The 22127-nt window shown below is 38.3% G+C and overlaps 2 protein-coding genes across 6 annotated transcripts in view; one reads left to right on the top strand and one right to left on the bottom strand.

Annotated features, from left to right (window-relative positions):
* Positions 1 to 2961, top strand: part of p3h2 (prolyl 3-hydroxylase 2) — a 70280-nt gene extending 67319 nt beyond the window's left edge. Inside the window, exons 13-15 of the mRNA XM_088616674.1 lie at positions 15 to 90; positions 474 to 614; positions 1242 to 2961. Coding sequence (XP_088472800.1) covers positions 15 to 90; positions 474 to 614; positions 1242 to 1331 — 307 coding nt within the window. The 3' untranslated portion in view covers positions 1332 to 2961. The remainder of the gene's footprint in view (positions 1 to 14; positions 91 to 473; positions 615 to 1241) is intronic.
* A 403-nt stretch (positions 2962 to 3364) lies between these two features.
* tp63 (tumor protein p63) overlaps positions 3365 to 22127 on the bottom strand; it is a 70281-nt gene continuing 51518 nt past the window's right edge. For 2 of the 5 annotated variants that reach the window (XM_088616668.1, XM_088616673.1), the window contains 10 exons: positions 14988 to 15174; positions 14384 to 14499; positions 13713 to 13822; positions 13383 to 13519; positions 13149 to 13231; positions 12897 to 13021; positions 7028 to 7236; positions 6512 to 6659; positions 6115 to 6208; positions 3365 to 6007 (listed from right to left, as the gene is read on the bottom strand). In XM_088616668.1, the coding sequence (XP_088472794.1) occupies positions 5711 to 6007; positions 6115 to 6208; positions 6512 to 6659; positions 7028 to 7236; positions 12897 to 13021; positions 13149 to 13231; positions 13383 to 13519; positions 13713 to 13822; positions 14384 to 14499; positions 14988 to 15174 (1506 nt within the window). In that variant the 3' untranslated portion in view covers positions 3365 to 5710. The remainder of the gene's footprint in view (positions 6008 to 6114; positions 6209 to 6511; positions 6660 to 7027; positions 7237 to 12896; positions 13022 to 13148; positions 13232 to 13382; positions 13520 to 13712; positions 13823 to 14383; positions 14500 to 14987; positions 15175 to 22127) is intronic. The other 3 variants (XM_088616671.1, XM_088616672.1, XM_088616669.1) reach the window with 3 other exon arrangements.

Here is a 22127-nt window from a genome sequence, read left to right as displayed (position 1 = left end):
TTTTGTTCCCTTAGTGCCCTTTTATACCTAAATGGAGATTTTGATGGAGGGGAGTTTATTTTCACTGAAATGGATGCAAAAACAGTGACAGTAAGTGAATTAGTTCTGTTCTTACTGATGCTTGGTGTTAAAATATATTTATAATCACAATAATCATTACAATTTTGTATAGTACAGGATTTGACAGAAGGGTGGACTGGCACCGGATCTATTTAGAATAAGTTCATTAAAATAAGTTAGAACTGGGTTTCTGAAACTGCTGATTAGTAGACTGGAAGCGAAGTACTACAAGATGGCATCTTGAACTGACACACTATATCCTAGTGGTTTCCTAAAGCCCTTTAGACTATTTAATTCCTCCATTTTATTCGTGTATTTTAACTGACGTATTATACCAGTGGGTTTTATTGTTATCTTGGCGTTTGTGACGCTCATCCAGTTTACAGATCTTTCCATTTCATTTTCATGCTTAGGCCTCCGTGAAGCCCAGGTGTGGGCGAATGGTGGGCTTCTCGTCTGGAGGGGAGAATCCTCACGGTGTGAAAGCAGTAACCAGTGGACAGAGGTGTGCAGTGGCACTGTGGTTTACTCTGGATCCTCTATACAGAGAGATGGTGAGCTGGTGACTCCCACCTTGTCCTTTTATCTCCTTGTAGAATCCCTTAAATGTAACATGCAACTACTACGGAACAAGTCATAGGTTTATTCCATGCTGAAAAGAGAAGAAAGAAAACACAACGTTTCGGCTATGGATCCTTCTTCGGGTGTGGAGCCTTCTTCTTGACACCCGAAGAAGGCTCCACAGCCGAAACATTGTGTTCTCATTCTTCTCTTTTCAGCATGGAATAAACCTATTACTTGTTCCTTTACAGCCTACGCATGCTGACGCAGCTACCCACCTGAAAGAATTAAATGACTATTATTGTTGTTTTATTTGAGTGCCTTTATGAGACCCTTGGGTGTAGCTAGTTGCTGTGTACTAATAGCCCATTAATCTAAGACTAAAGGAGTACTTTCTGCCAGGTTTAGATGTTGAATTTTCTTGTGAAAACAATCCTGTTAATGGAGCAGTATATTTGGCTTTGTCCTCTTGAAGCAGCAATGTAAACTGCTCCCAATTTGTGGCTGATCCCATTCCATGGAAGTGTTTGATGCACAGTAATAAAGTGTTCTTTATCATTGGAGCATTTTTTCTCTGGAGCATTGCATTCCTCTAACAAAGGGTTCTCGTCCGTGTACAGGAGAGGCTGCAGGCTGACGAGGTGATCCACTCGTTAGACAGCGACAAGTTGAATAAAGAACTTCAAATAAACCCCCGGGACGAACTGTGAGGAGAACGTGGAGGTCACGGAGCATAATGTTATCTATTTATTTAATTGCATTGATCTTTACAGAATGTTTTTATTTTTGTACTGTGTCTGAAGTGCCAGTTTTCCAGTTTGTGTGGACGTGTGTGAAATCGCGGAGACAATCTGTGTGCTCCTCATACCAGTACTCGAGTCTGCTTTCTGTGATTAGAGTCTCCCAGACCTGTGCATATTTTTACCCTAAGTAGTCATCCAGGCACAAATTTGCCAAACACTATTGGAGGTCAAAGTAGCTGATGCGAAAAAAAGCCTTTCAGCTTTCATTTTCTGAAGAGCCATAGAAGATTAAAGGTTTGCTGTTCATGATTCATCTTATTTGAAAGCAAAGACTGGTCTGCAATTTAAATTATTAATCTTATGTCCCATTCAGATCTCAAGCGCATTTTTCATGCTCACTGAAATTTGTTTAGAGGTTTATTTTTTCTCAGTTTTTCTATTTATTTATAGATTTTGTATAGTGGAATTCTTAGTTATTTTGGAAATGCCATTATTTAAGCCTGTTTGGATGTAATCATTTATGTGCCAATTTATCGTGCAGTGGTGCTCCAAAGAAGTTTGAGTTTGTGTATCCAATGTTTTTCCAGGTGAGTTTGGGTCTGTTTGTGTATTTAAAAATTCAGTTGGCATTAGATCATGAAATTTTGTTTCAGAATTCTACTTCATTTGCATACACCAGCCATTAATTCAGCAGTGTATGCAAATAAAGTAGAATTGTTTCTATTGACTCTCTTATTTTGGATCAACCTCAAAACTAAATTCTTGAATGTGCCATATTTAATCTAAATGATCTATACAGTTCAGGAGGAGAATTCCCTCTGTCCCATTAAGGCCAACAAACACTGCTACTAAAGTTTAACCAAAACATTACCTCTGCTATCTTCTGAGTGAAGGAAAAAATCTGAGAATCTGTAAAATTCACAGATTCTCAGAATGAATTAAGTATTACGTAAAAAGATAGGCAGAAGACATTCTAATCACTTTTCCACAAAATATGATTTTGAGTTTTGTATTCAGAAGACTTAAAAGGGTGGTTTCTATTTTGGGCTGTTCTCCTAACAAAGCCTTCGTGCCATGCTAGATGATAAAAATGCCCCCCTTTGTAAAACAGTATGTTTGAACTTTGTTTTAAGCCAAAACACCATCATAAACATTCTAAAGATGCCTGGCTGCACGTTAGTAATCATAAGCTGCCACTATGATTGTTAACATTTAAAAGATCTTTTATTTATTTCTGTTTCAAGAAATTTTAAATTTGAGGTGGCAGACAGAAATTGTTTATTTTCCAAGAAGCCATGTTGACTGGTACCATTGCATTGAGTCCAGTGGACACTTTGAAGTGTGCTAATGCCAACTGTACTGTTTTATTATTTAAACATCCACTGCACCTTTTGAGTATTTGTTGAGTTGTATTGCTATTACAAAGTGGAATTTGGAGAGCATGCTGAGCAACCCAGTTGTTTTCACTTTCCTTGTAATGCCTATGTAAATAAGAATTCTGCTGCATATCAGTGATGGAGTTCCTTCTACATTATTTAATTAAATTATTGTTAAACTGTAGATGGATTTAAAAAAATAAACTTTTCTTTTTCATGCATTTCTTTTCCAATTTTGTTTTTCCAAATTGATGGGTTAGTGCGCTACAGCGCCCTTAAAGATCCCTGTAAGTATTAAATCATTCTGAGGATACGCAGAGGAATCCTCTCGATGTTCAAGTTGTTTACTTCACTTTTGATTGTACTGAACTGAACAAATGGCTTGCCTACAAAGTCAAGCTTTAGATCTTAATGAGTTAATGCTTGAAAACTACCTGTAATACCTGCAGGAATCCAGTGCTAACGCACTAGATCTGTCCCTCCCTGGTCTGGAACATGTGCTGTGGAAAATCTAATTTCTACATGAAATTCTACATTTTCCTTTTGCCCCATAAGAATTAACAGGCTGCCACCTTAAGGACAAGACACCCTAGCTAGAATACAGAACAAATAAAGATACACAAGTCAAGTTGGTTTATTTTATTTTTTGTTTATATCAAAATTAAGAATGCGTTTATAAATCTATAACTTGTGACATATATACAAAAAACTTTACAAGAGGAATGTTTCCCAATGTGTAAAAAACGTTCTAGAAAAGTTTATCTTTTACTTTCAATAATTTGGATATAGTAATTTTCTAACAGAACATTGTGGTTCTGAGCATTGTTTTAAAGATAGAACTATTCTTTTTTAACTCAGAATATCAGATGAACTTTTACAACAATGTTAACATAATGTAACCATACAGTAACTTGAAATGTATAACCCCTTGTAGACCATTTGATAATGATCCAGCCTCAGAAAAGTCCATCACTTGCCAATTTTTTTAGGATAGCCTCCACATGTATGAACAAAACCTGCAGCTTGTCAATGAAAATCTTTGATGTAACCAGCCCATACCCATAAAGGAGTGTTTAGTAATTATATACAACCTCTTCTTATGTAAAAGCATTCAGTTTGTCAAAAAAATGACTTTTCAGATTAGAATAATTATTTAAATTCTGTTAAAATATCTTGGAATGTTTTGATTGAAATATAGGACTCTGAATTTCGTAATATACATTGAAATGACAGAATAACAAACAAGACCTCAACAATGAATGAAGCTGTTACCTTTCAAATGGAAGCAAAATCTAACGTCATGTAGTGTCTTCAGTACACGCTGTAGAGAGAACACTACATTTCATAAAATTTTGCCTATACTGCACAGTGTGTAATATGTTTAGGATTAGGTTACTATAACCTAAAGGTTCTGTCTTAATACTCTAAGCAGCAATAATAAGGCTTATAATGGTAGTATTCTGAGATAAATGTTTCTGACATCTCAACTTTTTTCTGTTGATCAGTCATTCAGAAAATACAGCTGGACTGTTTCATAAAGATGTCTTAAGCTGCAGGACTGGAGAGATTTATAGCTGTTTAGGTCACATAAACAGAACCCATAGGGACTAAGAAGAACACTACATGGCTTCAACTGTCCCATCAAAATACAGTAGAAAAGTAAAGACTCACTCTAAAAAAAAACTACTGTATTTGGGACAACCCCTTTTTCCACTTTAAACAAACTCTTTTTATACAAAATATGTATATACAATTCTAAGATTGTTTGGGTATTATTTACATTAAGACAACTGTCTACTTTCGCAGCTTATATAAAACAGAGAATTATTCAAACACCACAACTTTTCACATTCAGCACCACTCACAAAAAATGCAGTTGCCTATAACAGCTTTGAACAAATACATCCTAGTGCTATCTGGCCACCAACAACCTTATTGTGCCTCAGAGGCAGCAAAATATCTGATAGACACTGTCTCTCGGTCCACATTTTGAAAGTTTACTATGCCTTAATTGTGATGTTCGAACATTCCAGCAGTTTTATATTAACTATTGTACATCGGTGCACACTAAACGTTTGATACACTAAATGAATCCCATATGGTGTTTTGCAGCTTCACGTATCTGATGTGAACCGTAATCTTTTGCTAATCTTTTCTGGACAAAAAGTCCCACCTGAAAGTTAAATCTACACCTGGTCGAATATACTGTTAGTGACCATAATTCAATACTTCAAAAAAAAAATCTCTCATTTACAGTCATTATAGAAGTGAAATGGGTAATACAATACCTACTGTATATTAAAGAATACTTTGTATAATGACACTCTTTGCCATAGTCAAAAAGGATAATTCTAAAGATAACACTTTTGGCAGTATTTTGGAAGAACAACGTTAAAAAAAACTTCAAAATTATACAATCATGTTTGGCTAACGCCTGTGTTTAGTAACATTTTGCTTTACAATAAGAGAAGAGTTTACCAGACCACTGTAAAGCACAAACTATGTTTAAACAAATCAGTCAGTATCTGGGATACCGCGCAGTAAAGTTAACCTTAAACCTAAATATGAAACACGCATTTTGCTATGGCCCTAATAAAAGAAGAAAAAAAGCCTCACTCAATGCTAAACTTTGTTAACTGAACTACGGGACAAGCTGAACACTGGATAGAAGCAAGAAATAAAAAAAAATATGTACCCGGTATGAACGGTATTGTTAAGTGCTCTGTCAAAGAGATAAAAAAGTAATGCACTTACAAGCACCACCCACCTTTCACCCAGCTAACAATAAATCAAGGTCTGGATATGACACTGTAACAAAATATAAACAAAAAAAATAAGTGCATCTTTTTTTGTCTTTTTTTTTTCTTTAAAAGAAAGGGTATTAAAGAAGAGCCAAAGCACTACGAAAGCGGAACGTCCTGTCACAGTTTTGCGTTGGAAGGGTGAGGGGGGACTACAGTACAGGTGTTCCTACTCGCCCTCCTCCTTAATGCGCTGCTGCTTGTTCCGGCGGGCGTCCATGTCGAAGGAGAAGTCGGGCCAGTCGTCGCGGGGAGGGAAGGAGATGGTCTGGCGCAGAGTGAAGCGCACGGCGTCGATGACCCGCTCTCCCCGGGCCTCCGACGAGCCCACGCTGACGGTGGAGGACCCGCTCGTGGTGCGCAGGATGTGGGGAGGCGGGGAAAACTCCATCGACTGCCGGTGGTCCAGGATCCCCTTCCAGATGATGTGCTGAAAGTCGGTGGGGATCTTGAGCCGGGACAGGTCCTGAAAATAATGATTAAAAAAAGCCAATTAGCTTCCCTTCCAAACCCTCCTACAAAACGGGTTTCTTTTTAGAAGCGATTTGGAGTCGGGGAGTCCAAGGGTATTACCTCCATGTTGTAATTCTCAATCTGGTAAATGTTGGTCAGTCCTTGAGCGGTGAAATATTCGAGGCAAGCGGAGCACCCAAGTCTCACAAGGAAACTGAAAACACATTAATAAAAACACCCAGTGAATTTTGAACAGCGGGTGAAGACCATCCAGTCTTCGAATTTGAGATAACGGACAACGTTTTTTTTTAAAGTTTACACCTCAAACGATGTGGACTGTAGTTAACCACACTACAGATGTGTTACTTTTCTAGTTCATAATTAAGTGTCACAAGGGCTTGCACTCTTTGCGCTCTATTAAAACCAGTGCGTCCGATGCGATGCTGCTCCACACAGAGCACCACAGCCAGCACAGCTAAGGGGCAGTACAAGCCCACCAGCACAGCAGCTGGCTCACCTGGAAATGCTGCTGTCCGTGGGGTAGGGTGGTGGAGGTGTGCAGTGGGAGGAGGGCACCATAGGCAGCTGTGGCTGCAGTGTGTGTGTTGGGCTCAGCGTGCTCATGTCACTGCCCATGGGCATGTGCGTGCCCATTATTGGCGTCACTGTAAAGATCAAAAGCTCTTGTCAGCACCCATCCATCACAAAACGGCCATCGTGTTCAACAAAAAAAACAACCCACAAACTTCTTTCTTTTGTTGCTTTTTTAAGGCGAGGAATAGGATGATTCCGGTGGTAGCATGACATTCATCACTCCTGCATGTCCCAGCCTTTGTTTAGATTAAATATTGTAGGGGGATTTGAAGGCATTTACAAGAATAACTGAATCTGTACTACACATTATAGGAGACAGTCTTGCAGTTCTGGTGATACACACTGGCATGCTGCGACATGTATTGAAGCCTAGTATTGCGACTGTCTTGCCGTCATGTGATAGCCTGCAGGTTAACATTGAGCAGGAGGACACACTTACTGTCAGTGAGGCCTCCAGACATGCTGGAGGGGGTAAGGGAGTTGCGCTGCTGGGGGTTCATGAGCTGACTGACAGAGGGCAGTTTGTTCATGCTAGGCCCCTTGCTGAGAGGGGGAGAGCTGGAGCCGAAGGAAGGCTGGGATTGCATGGAGCTCCTGGGGCACGGAAAAGGATACATGCCGTTACTCTCATCGTCCAAGACACCGAATCTTCAACAACACAAAGCCCTTTCGTTAGTCACATCCCACAGTGTCACAGTGCCAACAACACACATCTTTTGTTCAGAGAATAAATATCAGAGAAGGGCTTTGCACTTCACAAGAGCAGTAGTAATTCTCTTAAGGAAAAAATGATCAATCAATCAAGTCAATGGACAGGTTTGTTGCATACTGAATATCTACATAAAACATTTCACCTAAGACGCACGTCAACATTTTTTGTCTTGATTTTTCTATTAATCGGCAAAGGAACAAATAAAGGTTTATTCCATACTGAAAAAGAAAAGAGATACAACATTTTCGCCTGTGGAGCCTTCTTCAGGTGTCAAGGCTAAGGTGTGAAGGCTCCACAGCAGAAACATTGTTTCTCTTCTTTTTTCAGCAGGGAATAAACCTTCTCTTGTTCATTTGCAGCCTACCTACATGAACTTCTATTAATCTGCCTACAGGACATTATTTGCTTCAATCATAATTAAGAAGGGCATTTTTAATTATGCTTATTGATTTATAATGCAAAGTTCACAATAAAGCTTAATTGCAATGTCAAAATTGTTTTGAATACTTTCTAACAGACATCTGGTTATCTGAGCATAACAAAATCAGAGGGAAGAACACTTGGTTTAAACATACTGTATTCAGTACATTGTTTCAGAGCATCTTTGTTCTAGTTCAGTCCAGTATAACTCTGTTGCTGAGTTATACTGTATTAATTCTTCAGAAAACAGCTTTCTCAATGAATCGTCATCAGCTGTATTCAGTTTGTGAGACAAGTTCTCATTTACAAATACAACTGGCTAGGGTCTACTGCAAGCCCATCTGAGACACAGGGCAGACTAACAGGGATTTTAAGAAGATGGCTATAGAACATAAACCTAAAGCAATACAGATAGCCACTTACTGTAGCTCTTCGGGGTTGACATTTCCCCCAAATGATGGTGGAATATATAATGATATATTTTGAGCTATGCTTTGGCAAACAGAAGTATATCTTATGAAGAAGAATAGGAATGCCCAATTCATTGTGATACGCATACAAAATGTATGTGGTAATGGGTCACGCACAACTGTCTTCCCAGCCATTTTCATTTATTTTACTGGCATAACTGTACATTTTTACTATACTGTATAACCTGTTTTATAAATAAACATATTTGTGGCCACAATCCAAAAATATACAAAAGTAGTTACAATAGTTTTGGTTCTGTAATAGGCAGTATTAATATTAAAGAATCTGTAAAGGATACCAGACATTGATCCTATGCTAATTATGTGTATGCTCTGTAGTGAAGTGAGTAAGTGAAGCAGCACAGTTTGACAGAGAGATATGCGAAGTGCTTCCCAGAATGAACTGATGAAGTTTATAGATGCAAAAAGAAAGCAAGTGAGAGAAAAGGAGCCAAAAGCAGAAAAAAGGAAACATTTTATTGAGAAATGACAGACAGTGCAAGAGCCACAAATGACAAAATGATCTGTTTCAAACAGAACAAATTCTTAAAACACTTTGCTCTGTACATTATTGCACATTACTGTATTCTTTGTCCTCTTAAAAACGGAAAATACTGTTTTTCTTTGGAAAAGAAAATGCACAAAACCAACGAAAACTGTCCAGCAGTAAAAAATCAGCTGACACCTTTACAACATGACCAGCACTGACATTATTTTACATTGATTTTATACAGCTCCAAGAAAAGACTGAGGCAATACGAGTCCAGCTCTAATTAATCAAAAACACCGCAATAAAAACGAAAGCCCCCACTTTCAAAGCAAGCATTGGAAAAACATGTCCATAAACATGACAAGTTTAACAAATCCAGTAGAAAAATACTAACTGCTTGGTTCCCGACCAGCTTTTAGCTAATTAATTTCAATAAATGATTCCCAGATTTTGAGGAAATCTTTCTCAGAGGCTGCTACTGTACATGTGCAACGTGTTTTGTGCAATACAAACGGGTCATACCATCAAGTCATCAAGTTTAACTTTCAAATGCAAAAACAAAAGCTGAAAAACTAAATCATGCAGGTGGAAAGGGTATTTTGATTAACGTATTTCTTAACTTTGTATGGAAACTAAAAAAAATGTGGACGAAATACTGTCTACATATTTTATTTTGTTCTGCAGATGAGACCTTAATTTGAACACCTTGATTCAGATTGCTTTAGTTTCTAAAATTGATCGCATGCAGAAATCTAATCAGATCCTATAAATACTAAAGATATCGAGGGGCTTTGTAAAAGAAACAACATAGCAACATTTACACAGGCAAGATGTGTGTTTTAAAACGTTCGTATCCAAAATAAAAAGGGAGAGACTGACGAGAATGAAACGGATCCCTAATGATGTCTGCTTTCCCATAAAACGCCCTAACTGGATCCAAGCCGAACTGTAGGTACAATACGTTGTATCACAAGCAACATACACCTAAAAGTCCTTTGAATTCACGTAGAGTGGTGTTGCGAGATATATTTTTTCTTTACAAGAAAGCTGCTTTTGTACATTATCCATAACGTGACAAAGGGCACACGTGATTCAGCCTCTTTAACGGCAAACCGTCTATCTGTTTTAAAAGGCTTTCTTAGGTGCGCCTGTCCTGTCTGTGACTACAGTAGGTGAGGAATGTTTGAGCGGTTCTCAGTCTGTGCTGGATTGTTTCTTCTGGTCACTTATTGGCTCCAAAAGCTCAGTTCGAAGGCGGGCTTTAAGCAGACTGTAGAAAGGAACCAGAGAGAAAAAAGAAATAAGAACAGAATCCCGAGAGCTATGACGGACATTATCATGACCACTTGTCTTGCATTGTCTCTAGAGCGAAATAAACTGTCTACTATTCTTCCGATTTAATTATGGAAATTCTGCACAATTGTAAATTAATGAGGCAACGTATTATTTATTGCAATGATTTACAGGCTCCATGAATGTAGCAATGCGTGGCGTTTGTTCCGTTCGTTTTAGCCAGAACTAAGACTTTGCACTGCAACTGCAGAATTATCGCATTGTGCTGCATCACAGACAGAGCCAAAGAAAGGGCATTTAGGTAAGATGCCAAGCGGAAGTTAAAGTTGTCTAAGCGACAACAAAAGCTTATAAGGATTCTGGGAACAGTCCACAGATTTCCAATTATTTAGCATTACCTTGAACCATCAAAAGTCACAACAGAGGTACAAACGTGTTGCTTAGTATTTGCACTCCACATAATTCCCCAGCATAGTCTAATCACGGCAAAATATTAATGAGTGTAATTCCAATTTTTTCAACGTCCCTTTTCTGAGGCTAAAGGAAAAGAGTTTTTATGGAGGGGTCCTGCAATTAGGCATGTCACCACAGGGTGTCACTGCTTAACAGTGTGCCATAAGTCCATCCATCCAAATTTAGACGGATTTCCCGGGGAGAGCTGTGGCCTTAACAATCCTGCACTTTTCCATTTTTGTAGGAAAGACAAATGTAGTTCCAACTACACATCTAAGCTTCTAGCAAGCAACAGGCTTCAAAATTCTGCTGGGTCCCAGGGACAATGAAAGATTGAAAAAAAAAAAGAGACAAAACTCAATTATTTTTGAACGACAAAATGCCTTTTATTTTGTTACACAGTAAGCAACACCTGACTGAAGTAAGGGATCCATGATCGTAAAGATATGCTACTGAAAAGAACTGGCAAGGTGGGAGAGAAAGCAACGCAGAAAAAAGAGAAATCATAGAACATGCGATTAAAGACTGCAATCAGGAGATGATTTAGAAAACTTGTCCACAGGAAGCCTGTGTGAAGCTGTTTGCTGACCCCAAGTACTGTACTGCATGTCTATCACCTATACAGTATTAGCAACAACTTACAAAAACACACTGCAAAATAAACCATTTCATGCACAGCCAATTTTAAATGTCCTATCAGCTTTTATCAAAAAGAAGGCTTGATATTTTCTTTAAACCAGAAGGATAACAGTGTCAGTAAGTTCTGAAATTCACCTCTGTTCTGACCTTGTCCTGTTATAAGATACTGTATTTTCCACTGTAAATCACGATGTGAAAAGGATGTGGTTGTCAAAAAAACAAAACAAAACAAATCGTGACAAAGCATTTAAAATAATAGTTACCCAACCCATTTTAACTAGTCATTTGCAAAAGCCTAGACAGTGATGTAATCAACACTCTTGCATTACCTGGAGAATAAGACACCCAAAAGAACTGACTGTGCTGCACTGCATATCGAGATGTTTTCTGTTCCTTTCAAAGCAAGACCCAAGTTCATCAGGAGATTGTGAAAGAAACGTGGTATTGCATGAAGCTTCCACTAACAGTCGCACCTCAGGGAGACCTCTTATGCTACGATGAAAATGTGAATACCTCTTTATCTTGTGATTTGACTACAATGTAAGCATATTACATCAGTGTCAGGCAGCTGTCAGTTTCTTAACGAGAAACGATAACGAAAGCAATAATTACTAAAGGGCGTCTCTGCCAGCAAATCAAAGCTATAATTTTCATATCTCTCTTTTATTCTCATTTTGCTTCCAGGATCTTCTGCCATAGCAAAGATTGTGTGTGTCTATGAAAGTGATAAGTAACGCATATGAATGACTAGGGTTAAAGCAATGATTGTGTAACTTAAACTGTTGTGTAAACCTGTAAGTGGACACAGAGCAGACGCTGGTTGTTAAAATTGTCTGGTTTGCATGGCTATGTGCTGTACCGTCTGTTTTCTGATGGTAAATACCACTTAGATACACCATTGTTGGCCTTGAGCAGAATTTGCCAATTTCCAGTAGCAAAGGAAATGTAACAGTGTTTTCAATTCCATGCATGGTACAGTATGTTTTTTTCCTTTTGTGTCAGTAAAATTAACACCACAAAAAAGACACGACTGATGGATTAAAATGAGTCAGTATTGCATAACAAGATCAGCAGCATGACCAACTACAACTGGCATATGCAACAGAATTTTTTTAAAAGGCTCATGCATCAGCATTGCAAAACTTTTTTCTCAAAAACCACACTACTTTTAAATGGGCTGGTACAGTATGTGTGGAACGTTTGTTACTGTTGTTCTTACTCTCTTGCTGTTCTTTGCTGTTCAAACTCAGTTTTTTAAGTACTCAAAACAAGGCAACATACAGCTCCAACTTTACTGCAGTTGCTAAATGTAACTTACAAGCTTTTAAAGTCATAATGCAAAGATAATATCTTCCCCCATTCAGCAAGCACAGCACACAAGTAAAGCAGAAAAGGTGAAACAGAAATCTCAAGCTAAACCCTTTTTAGGGTCTTTTCTTTCATTCTTCAAGTGGCTGTAAGGTTAATGGGTCCTGCATGCATTGGTTGAAAAAAAGCCCTATGAACTAATGGATTATTTTTTCCCTTCAATGAATTTTAGCTTAGCCATATCACAGATAAATTCATCTCAGCAATGAAACAGCTTAGCAATTTCAACAGGTATCAGACACAGAAATTTAAACAAGCTGAGGCTGGAATTGGGCAATTTCTGCTTCTCTTTCCCAAGATTTACTTTGCAACTCTTAAAGCTCATTTTAATCTTATGCTCTTCTAGACAAAGAGCTTAAAAAATGATAAATCAAGACTCAAAGCTAACAGTATAGAAGCAAAGCATTTCAGCAAACAACTATTGATGGAGTCATTTTTTTTTTTGCACCAGTGTTGTACTCACTGTTTCTGGATCAGATTCTGCTGCTGTTGTCTGTATGTCTCAATTGTATGCTGTGGTAGAAACTGCATGAGCTCCAAAGACTCCTTAATTTTCAACAAAATCTCATAGATTTCACGCCCTTTTATCTACAAAAAAAGAAAAGAAAAAAGAAATCAACTATCTATTTACATTAACCAGTCTCAGACAGTACAGTACAGTAATATCATGTCCTCAACATCACCGCAACAATGCTGAACATCGTGGTGCACTTACAGGCAGACAAAATAACTCGTCGTCTGTAGGTCTTCGCTTCTTGATGGATGTCATCTGAATCCCATGTGATGCTTGGCGGAAAGCTACAAAAAAGGGAACCAAATTAAGTAGGTTACAAAACAACAAGGCTCGAACAAGCAGAGGCACTGACAGAAAGCTAAACCTAAAGCTTGGAGATATTAATGTGCAGCATGCAGAACAGGCTACCCTGCACCAGCCCCGCCAGCTACTTACGGCGTTTCGTACCATCACTGCTCTTTGTGCCATCTGTGACCTGCTGTTTGCGGATGCTGTCTTCATCTGCCTTGCGGTCTCTCCCAGGGCAGGCGCAGATCCGGGCCTCAAAGCAGCGCCGACCGAGAACCTGACCACTGGAGTCAGTGTGAAAAGCAAAAAACGTCAGTGAGGAACCTGCTTTCCCACTATTACCTTGAGCAACACATGCGATCAAGCGCAGTTAATCAGAAATACAGTAGATCCTCCGTCATCAGAACTGATCGGGAGATTGGTGCTCCGTCTGAACTGGCTTCTTGAACCCCACTGTCAAGAGACGTTCAGGCTTACTCTCTGGTTTCCAGTGTGACGATGATGAGAATGGGGCGGCGATTCATCCCTCCGACACAGCTGCTGTTGCACATGAAGTTGTACAGGATGGTAGTGAACTCAGTGCCCACCTGTGTGAGAAAGACAAAGGTGAAGTTACACAACAGATGAAACTTAACAACACATGATTACGCTGATGTAAATGAGCTGCACGGTCTTTTATTTTCACTTTTTATATTATACTGTATTAGCATTATATTTGAATTTGAGAATCTGGAGATTCTGTTAGAAAACAACAGGTTTCTTTCTTTTGAGAACGAGGTGAGCTTTCTGAAGGCTGTTTTTTATGCATTACGTCCCATAAACGGAAGATCAGAATAGTTTTAAGATTTTATTTAGACATGGTCTACTGTACACACCAAATTTCAAATGTGATGGGAAAACCTGTACCCCAAGGAAAAGATCCTTCATTCAAGTGCCTCACAGGTAAGACAATATCGGGATTTTTTTTAGGACTGAAAGAGTTGTAAGGGTCATAGAGTTCAGCCAGACTTTGTGGAGTGACTAGGCTTAAATATGCCACAATAGTCATAACAATGAGTTGCACTGTGGCCTGGAAGACAGGAAGCTATGTAGACTGAAGATGACTTACAGGTGACAGTGTTAGATAGCAGATAGTACAGAATATTTACCTGGGGCGGTTCATAAGGCACCAGAACACTTTGGCGACCTGTCATTGAGTCCTCAACGTACTGGGCATGGCTGTTCCCCTCCACACGAATAAGGTGGCTAGGTGGAGCTATCTGACCTGTAGAATGAACAAAGGCAAAGCAAAGTTAAAAGATGCAGAGCTTTAACTGAAGTAAGCAAGCTTACTATTCCAAATAGCACTTGATGAGACAGATAAAGCATTACAAACATTGTGGCTTTGACCTCAGAAGGAGAGTTCATTTGCCAGAAACACACAATGATTGTTGTACAGTATAAGTTAACATCGAAAAAGACACAAATTGAATTTTAGACTGACCTATAACTTTTGCTTATTTCAGATGAGTAATATGTTTTTACATTCAGTCCAAATGACTAGAGTTGTGCATGAAAAGAAGACGTTATATATTCAAGAGTTAAAATAAATCTGTAAGACGCATTTGAAAGTGTCTGGAAACCAGTAGCAAGAGTAGAAATCTAAAAACAGAATGTCAGGGTTAAGGAAAGGAAGGGCTCTACACAGAGAATGGAAGTTAGAACTGAATGCTCTTCCAGTTTTTCTCGGCTGCTGTGAGAATGCCTTTTTACCGTCATTGAACTCGCGGCTGAGCTCGTGATTGGGGCACCGCTTGACCACCTCAGTGACGTGCTCGGCCTTCTTGTAGACTGGCATGGCCCGTATGACTGCCCCTTGTGGAGGAGGCGTCATCACTTTGATCTGGATGGGGCACGTCTTGGCAATCTGGCAGTACAGCTTCTTCAGTTCTGTGGAGTACTGTGGAAGGAAAAAGAAAAGACCTAAGTCTCTAAAACAGAATAAAAGAACGTAAAATAACATACTGTACAGACTAAAGATACAGTAACAAAAACTGAGAGAACGAGGAAGCTGCCCACAAAAGAAGTTTAACTCTAGAGGTTAACTCCCCCCTGAAAACTATAAAAGAAGGTAACAAATGTTTTAGCTGGAAGAAAAAGTGGGAATATAAGAATATTTCTTGTGTTGTGAGAACACAAGCAAGGGTGATAATGAGTAGGGGCAAGTGGGAAATGGACTCCAAAAATCTGAGAGCAGAATTCCACGCAAGGTTTGGAAGGTGAAAACCGTGAACAAATAGATTCAGAGATCCTCTCTAAACTCATTCACGATCTCAGACTTCCAACAAGCCACGTAGGAAAGGCATGGACTGTTTAGCTTTTGACATACAGTACTACAAGGTCCACTGCTCCTTAAAGGACAGCTAGTGCTAGCTGGAGGAAAGGAGCTTTTCTTCCTACAGGCCTCCAAGAAATAAATCCAATAAAAACACCTGACCAGAGCAACACTGAATTTCAGTTTGTTTTTATTTTCGGCTCCTCTTACTTTTCTCATCTAAAAATTACCTCTTCCACCCCATCTTCTTCTTCAGGTGCAAGAAGAGCATGAGTGTTCAAGACAGAAAGTTCTTCGAGATACAAAATGCGTGAGGCTTTTTCCATTAGAAGAAATTTAACACATGGGAAACCTCAGAACTTAAAAGAAGGCAGGTATTTTTTCCCTAGAGAATTTTCCTTCTGGTGCCATTTAACGTCTGTCCTGTAATTAATGTTTCCACAGGAGAATGTCATCATTAAAGACTGTGTCAGAACAGCTGGAGGAGGGGGAGACGCACCCTGAATCACTGACGTCTGCATGCCAAATCTGCAGGCACTTCCAAGGAAAAACGCAAACCAGCTCCTATAAAACCTACAGGGCTTAATTCCCTTTGCATTCCAGTGAATTATATATCACCACCAAACCTACTATTTACAAAAAAAACACAGATCAGCCCAGATTGTTAAAACTAAATTATGAGAAACAAACTTCATCTTGGAATATTTGTTTACAAAAAACACACAAATGATTTATAGATGGTGTGCTCCATCTAGCTCAGTTTTTTTAAAACCCCACTAGAGTGCTTATATGCTTCCTTGTAAAAAAATGGTTCTAGTTTTTGACTTAGTAGACATTAGGATAAAAGCAAATAGTGCTGACTACATAATACAGCTATCATAGAAACTGCAAATGCTGAGGAGAGATTTCAATGAGCAGTTGGCAACTTTGCACACTGTTACAGTCAATTCCTTCAAGCAAAAAACCAAGGATTTGGTAATTGATTTGGCAATTGATTGTGAGAATAAAACCTACAGTTATTGACCTAACTATTTAGAAAAGAAAAGAAAGCAAATTCTATAGCATCCCATCTAGGAGCAGGGTGTCTCTCAACCTTTTATGTTTTCATGATTGCAAACCAGAGATTGCAAAATGTTTTTAGGAAGAGTAAATAAAGGTATCCGATTGCTCACTGTTACTTAAAGTTACAATTTATTTTTTTTCACAGCAGGAGTCCTAAACTATAATGACGAAAAGTGGTACAATGGCAGACAGTGTTGCAATTTAAATGCTTATTAATCTAGGTGTTATCGTAAGAGGAGAAGGTCAGAGATGTGACGTGTACTCCACCAACCATTTTATTGTCTCTGACTGACTAAGCTGTCATTCTTGAAACTATGTCATCAACCACAGGAATCACCGCTTTCATCAGAGGACATGATTGAGTAGTACTGGATGTCACTGTCTGTGAACCAGAGAGCCACATAGGCCACATGTTGACGTACCCACACAAGAATATCTGTAGAAGGAGCCTACATAACATTAACTCATAATTTGCAATGTATGGAAAATATAGCAGCCTTCAATTCTTATCTGTGATTACTACTCACTTGATGAATTCCAGGAAAAAAATAGTAAATTAATAGTAAATAAAGATTTGTGCAACTCTCAAAGAGTACAAGAAGGGTCCTTAACGATTAGACATTTGGCTCATCTTGCTTCATTGGTGCTAAACACCTGAACGTGAAAAAAAAGTTTATGAAACAAACTGAAACTGCATTTAATATGTAGTTTTACGGACAAAAATAATATCATTTGTGTGATTTAGTTTCCTATCTTCATTCCTACAGTACCTTATGATATACAACATATTTTCAAAAGCAAAGGAAAGTATCAACTGAATCCACTTAAAAATGTCAGTTTTTTTATAAAGATCTTTTATCTTGTTGTGTAAATGCTGCTTAAGTTTTACTCTTAAATGTTTTCAAATGATGTTAAGTGAAAGAGGGTTTTGCTACCTTTTTTGGGAATGTACTTCATCGTATCTTTAAGCGTTTAAGCTTGTACTTTCAATACAGGTGGGAAAAAAAGTGGAGAAAACATTCTTTTGAGATTCATCAAAAAAAAAGAGATTGTGAACATTGCTAGAGGCTATTTCCTAGAACAATGGCACATTAAATTCCATTTCTATTAACTTTCTTATGAAATGTTCCAATGAATGGAGCCCTTCCCACCACCTGCCTCAGTTGAGTTATAAAGTTACACAAACTTGGCAATAATATTTTCACAATGCCAATCTTTACCTCCCTCTTCCCTTCTAAAACCAACACACATTTGTGCCAAAAACTTGTAACTGGAACACCTGCCCTTTTCCTCGGGACTTTCAAAGCATTTTCAGTTATTGAAGCCTAAAACAACTGAAGGAGTTCACCAAAGTGTGAATTTGTCGGTGCTGATATTTTAACGCACACAGTTCACATGTATTTACAGTAAGCCTGTACGCAAAAAGAGAAGAAAATGAGTGTGTATTGCAAGAGTAAATGAGCTAGAAAGATAAATCATTCCATGAAAAAGAAAAAAAAAACTATTTTGGGACTTTTTCCTAAACTTAAATGGAATGGAAATGAAAACCACAGATAAAGATTTGCCTGGTCTTTTTTTCATTCTAAGTATGTTGTGGTGCAAAAGTAGTCTATCTTTTCTGACCTGATTTACATCTTCTGCTTTAAATTTTAATCATCTCGGAACATGTCACATCAATAGTGAATGCATGTGAAATTGTAAAGTTGCAGATCTCTCAGTACCACCTACTGTAAGGAGGCTACTGCAGTAGCCTTTAATTATTGTTGGATAGGGTTCAGTAGCTGTCCTGTGGCCCCTCCCTAGATGATCAATAGGAATGCCATAGAAGTGTGTTCAGCCAGACTGGTCTCTGCCCAACCTCACTGTGTGCTGTTTCACTGGGGATTACCCTGGAGTGGCAAGGTGTGGCACAGAACATCATGCTGTATGGCTAATTTGCTCTCACCAGCCTGTTCAGAAACGCCAGGCAACACCTATTTGAATTGCAGCCCCTCCCGATAATGAGCTTCGCCTTGTGCACTGCGTGATACAATACATCATTTTACAAAGAAAACCCCAATATAAAACAGTACAAAAGAGTACATGTTTCCAAAAAATACAAGAATTGTCTATCCTTGTCATTGAGTACCTCTTTACTTTTAATTGGCTGTACAATCTGGTGGACAAAGCACGTAAAGTCACACACTGTAGTACAATAATGTTATCTAAGATATGATCTTATTTTCACATTTGGTCATTAAGCTTTACTGTGACCCTAAGCAGCTGTAAATAAGTTCTTTCAGTGTTGCATTAAATTCACGAATTCACTAAAACCAAGAAAACTAAAGCTTCATTGTCTTTTACTATACATGTGTTGAAATCTGCAGGTCCTAAGAATTGCCCTCTCGTTCCAAGACTTAAACACTCACACTTACACCCTGAACCCTTATGACAAAGAGGTAAATTAACCCAGAGAGAAAACCAATCTTGTGCACAGTAATACAAGACCTGAGGCAAAGCAGGTGGGCTGAGAGACGCTGTGTTCCGTATCAGACACCACGCGACAGGATGGGAACATTTACACAAGCTAAACCACAAAAATTAAAAAAAATAAAAGGAGAAAAAGAAAGAAAACACAAAGAATGTGTCACAGTAATTTTCAGTACCCCCAGGGCTCAAACATCCTTAAACACTCCTAATACTCTACGGCACAAGCAGCTGCACCCAGTAAGACTCATAGCAGCAAAATATTTCTGCCTCGGAGGTGTAATTTTTCACTTTAAAGAAACAGCGCACTGGTTCTGTACTGCCGAGAACACTTTGGAAAAAGTTTAATTCAGAAGACGATTAAGGAGGTTTAACATTGAAATTATTGTTTTGTTAAAAAAAACAACGAGAGGTATTGAACCATTGAAGAGGTTCTTCTGAGACAGCTAACAGTCAGAATGAGTTACAGTAATTAAAAACCATTGTACTGCTTTCATTGTTTATCGTTATATCTCTAATGCTGTGTTAGGAATGAATCGAACAGGCTGCAGCCTACCATTAAATGCAGACCCTAATCTAAAGTCACAGCATCTTATGAGTAGGAAATGGACACAGCTACAGTAGATGATAAAACTGGTAGCATTCACAAAATGATATCATTAAAAGTAATGGGAACACTGCACATGAATCAAAAATATGCCCAACCAACAGTATGTAGGAACCCAAAACATCAACACAACTAAGGGTAAACAAGAATGGAAAGGGACAGAAGCAAAGGCAGGAGAAAATAAAAATCAGGGCTATGCTTCAGAAGTGCTAGATGATGGACTACCTAGGCAATTCCTGTGTGTGGACCTGCAGATGCAGCACACACGCAAAAGCTAATGGTGACTGAGACTAGTGTCCCGCCTTGAGGTTTCGGGCCACGTTCCAGCCACACTGCCAGAGCTCATCAAGAATGCTGACATTGCCTCCTCCACCTTCACCTCTAGACAAACAGTTCAATTTACACAGATCTAGAGAAAATTCTAATGCAAGCTTGCGCGCACACACAGACACACACACACACACAATGCTCTCCCAGTATTTAAGGCATCCTAGCCCCGAAGCCACAAATTGTGAAAGCACAAGTATTCCCTCACTCTGTTTTCTTTTAAGGGAAAGAAGCAAAGTTGGAAGAAGCAAAAAAAATGTGGATTTGGTGACCACAATGGGTGGGCCTGAAGCCCTAACATATAATTATCTTCCCTGTGCTTTAACTTCATTATCTGTCAAAACGCAGACAATATTCTCAAAGAACACAAGACAGCATGAGCTATTTTGTTCCTTCCTTTCCTGCTCAATTCACATTAATATTTTTTAATAAAAATCTATTGTTTGCTTTTATCAGTGGATGAGGGAAACTTTTTTTAACTTCTCTCCTTTGTTTAACTTAAAGAGCTTACATCTGCAACACTTTTATATTTTTATGTTTATGTAAGTTCATAAATTATATGACAGTTTTAAGGTGTTTTTATTATTTTAGGAATGAAACACGATGTTGCAACAAACTGAAGTTCCATTAAAATGATAGAAACACATAAAGCAGATTTCTTCACTTAAAATAAATCTTCACTGTACCTTTTTCTGTCAAACAAGCACTTTAGACTTCATATTTGAATCACCACCCAGATACTGTGGGGTACATGTGGAAATATAAGCCAAAAATACAACCTAGAGAATTGCAAGCTTTGTAAAAAATATTATACAAAGTATTAAATCAAGAGACACATTTTCTTGCAAAATACTAATTACATGCAGTACCAGAAAAAGAGTAAAATACAATGTTACTGAAAATTATATTGTTTCACCAAAACATTTGCAGAAACTACACTATTTAAAACAAAAATCCCAATTTCACTGCTTAACTAATGTTCTAATTACTCCACTTTAGTTGGAACTATTCTGTACACTTCCTAATAGCACAATGGATAGTGAAACTTGGATCATTAATATCTCACAATACTATAACACAAAGCCCACAGAAGACAGCACTTATTTGCAGGAAATATAATTATGACTAATTTCTTTCTTAAGACCTTGGATGTTGTGAATAACTGTTTGGTGCAATAAATACAATTTTCAGTCAATAAAATCAAAATTAAATGAAAACAGAAAATAAAAGAATTGGCATACAGTATTTAAAAAAAACAAGCACCTCATGTAGGAGTGCCTGTACAACACTTAATGAGCCAATATTTCTTAATACTATTGGTAGTCGATGCAGTTAACATCTTTCTTGGGTCAGGTGGATGACAATGTATTATTGGCCAAATAATTAATTATTTTCCACAAAAAACAATTGATTTTCTTCCTCCGTTGCTTTAGGCTAATGTGGATTTCTTTCCATTTTACAGATTCAATATTAAAGCTGGAAGAGTTTATAAAATACCATGCATTTAGAGATTTTGTGGTGTTCTGTTGTACATTATATTGTACAGACTAAAAAACAGTTCTGCTTGTTGAAGAGGTAAATCAGCCAGCTGCTCTGGGATTCTAATACTCTCTGTCAGGGACCTCTCCACACAGAACTACACAGGGCTTCCTCACACTATCCCACAGTACACTTTTCAAGCACTGTTACAGAGAGCCTGCAGAAGACAGCACTTCCTGGCAGCAAAAGGCATTAATGACTAACACCTTATTTAAATCCTTGGCATTGTTCGGATTGATGTTGGGATTGATTGTTGTGGGCCATAAGAATTTTCATTGAATACAACATGCCTGTCAGGCAAACCCCAGCCCTGAGCCACATGGAGCATCTTCCAAAGCCTGGTGAATTTCTGCTGCATCAAAAGGTTGATTTCAAGTCCCTAGAGAATTCATGGTTATCAAGTTTCCTACCGTATTCCATCACCTCAACTGGGTAAAGAACCAAATAAGCCCTGTTATGCATGCAGGGCTCACTCCATCCATGACAGGAGAGAAGACACAGACATTAGGGTTCTACCATTTTATTCAAGTGATTAATATTCCAAATCCATGGGTGGCTGTGATCGTAAGAACATAAC

Source organism: Lepisosteus platostomus, chromosome 2 (assembly GCF_059453375.1).
Source record: "Lepisosteus platostomus isolate fLepPlt1 chromosome 2, fLepPlt1.hap1, whole genome shotgun sequence".
Classification (NCBI taxonomy): domain Eukaryota; kingdom Metazoa; phylum Chordata; class Actinopteri; order Semionotiformes; family Lepisosteidae; genus Lepisosteus; species Lepisosteus platostomus.
This window is presented reverse-complemented; position numbering and strand designations above follow the sequence as displayed.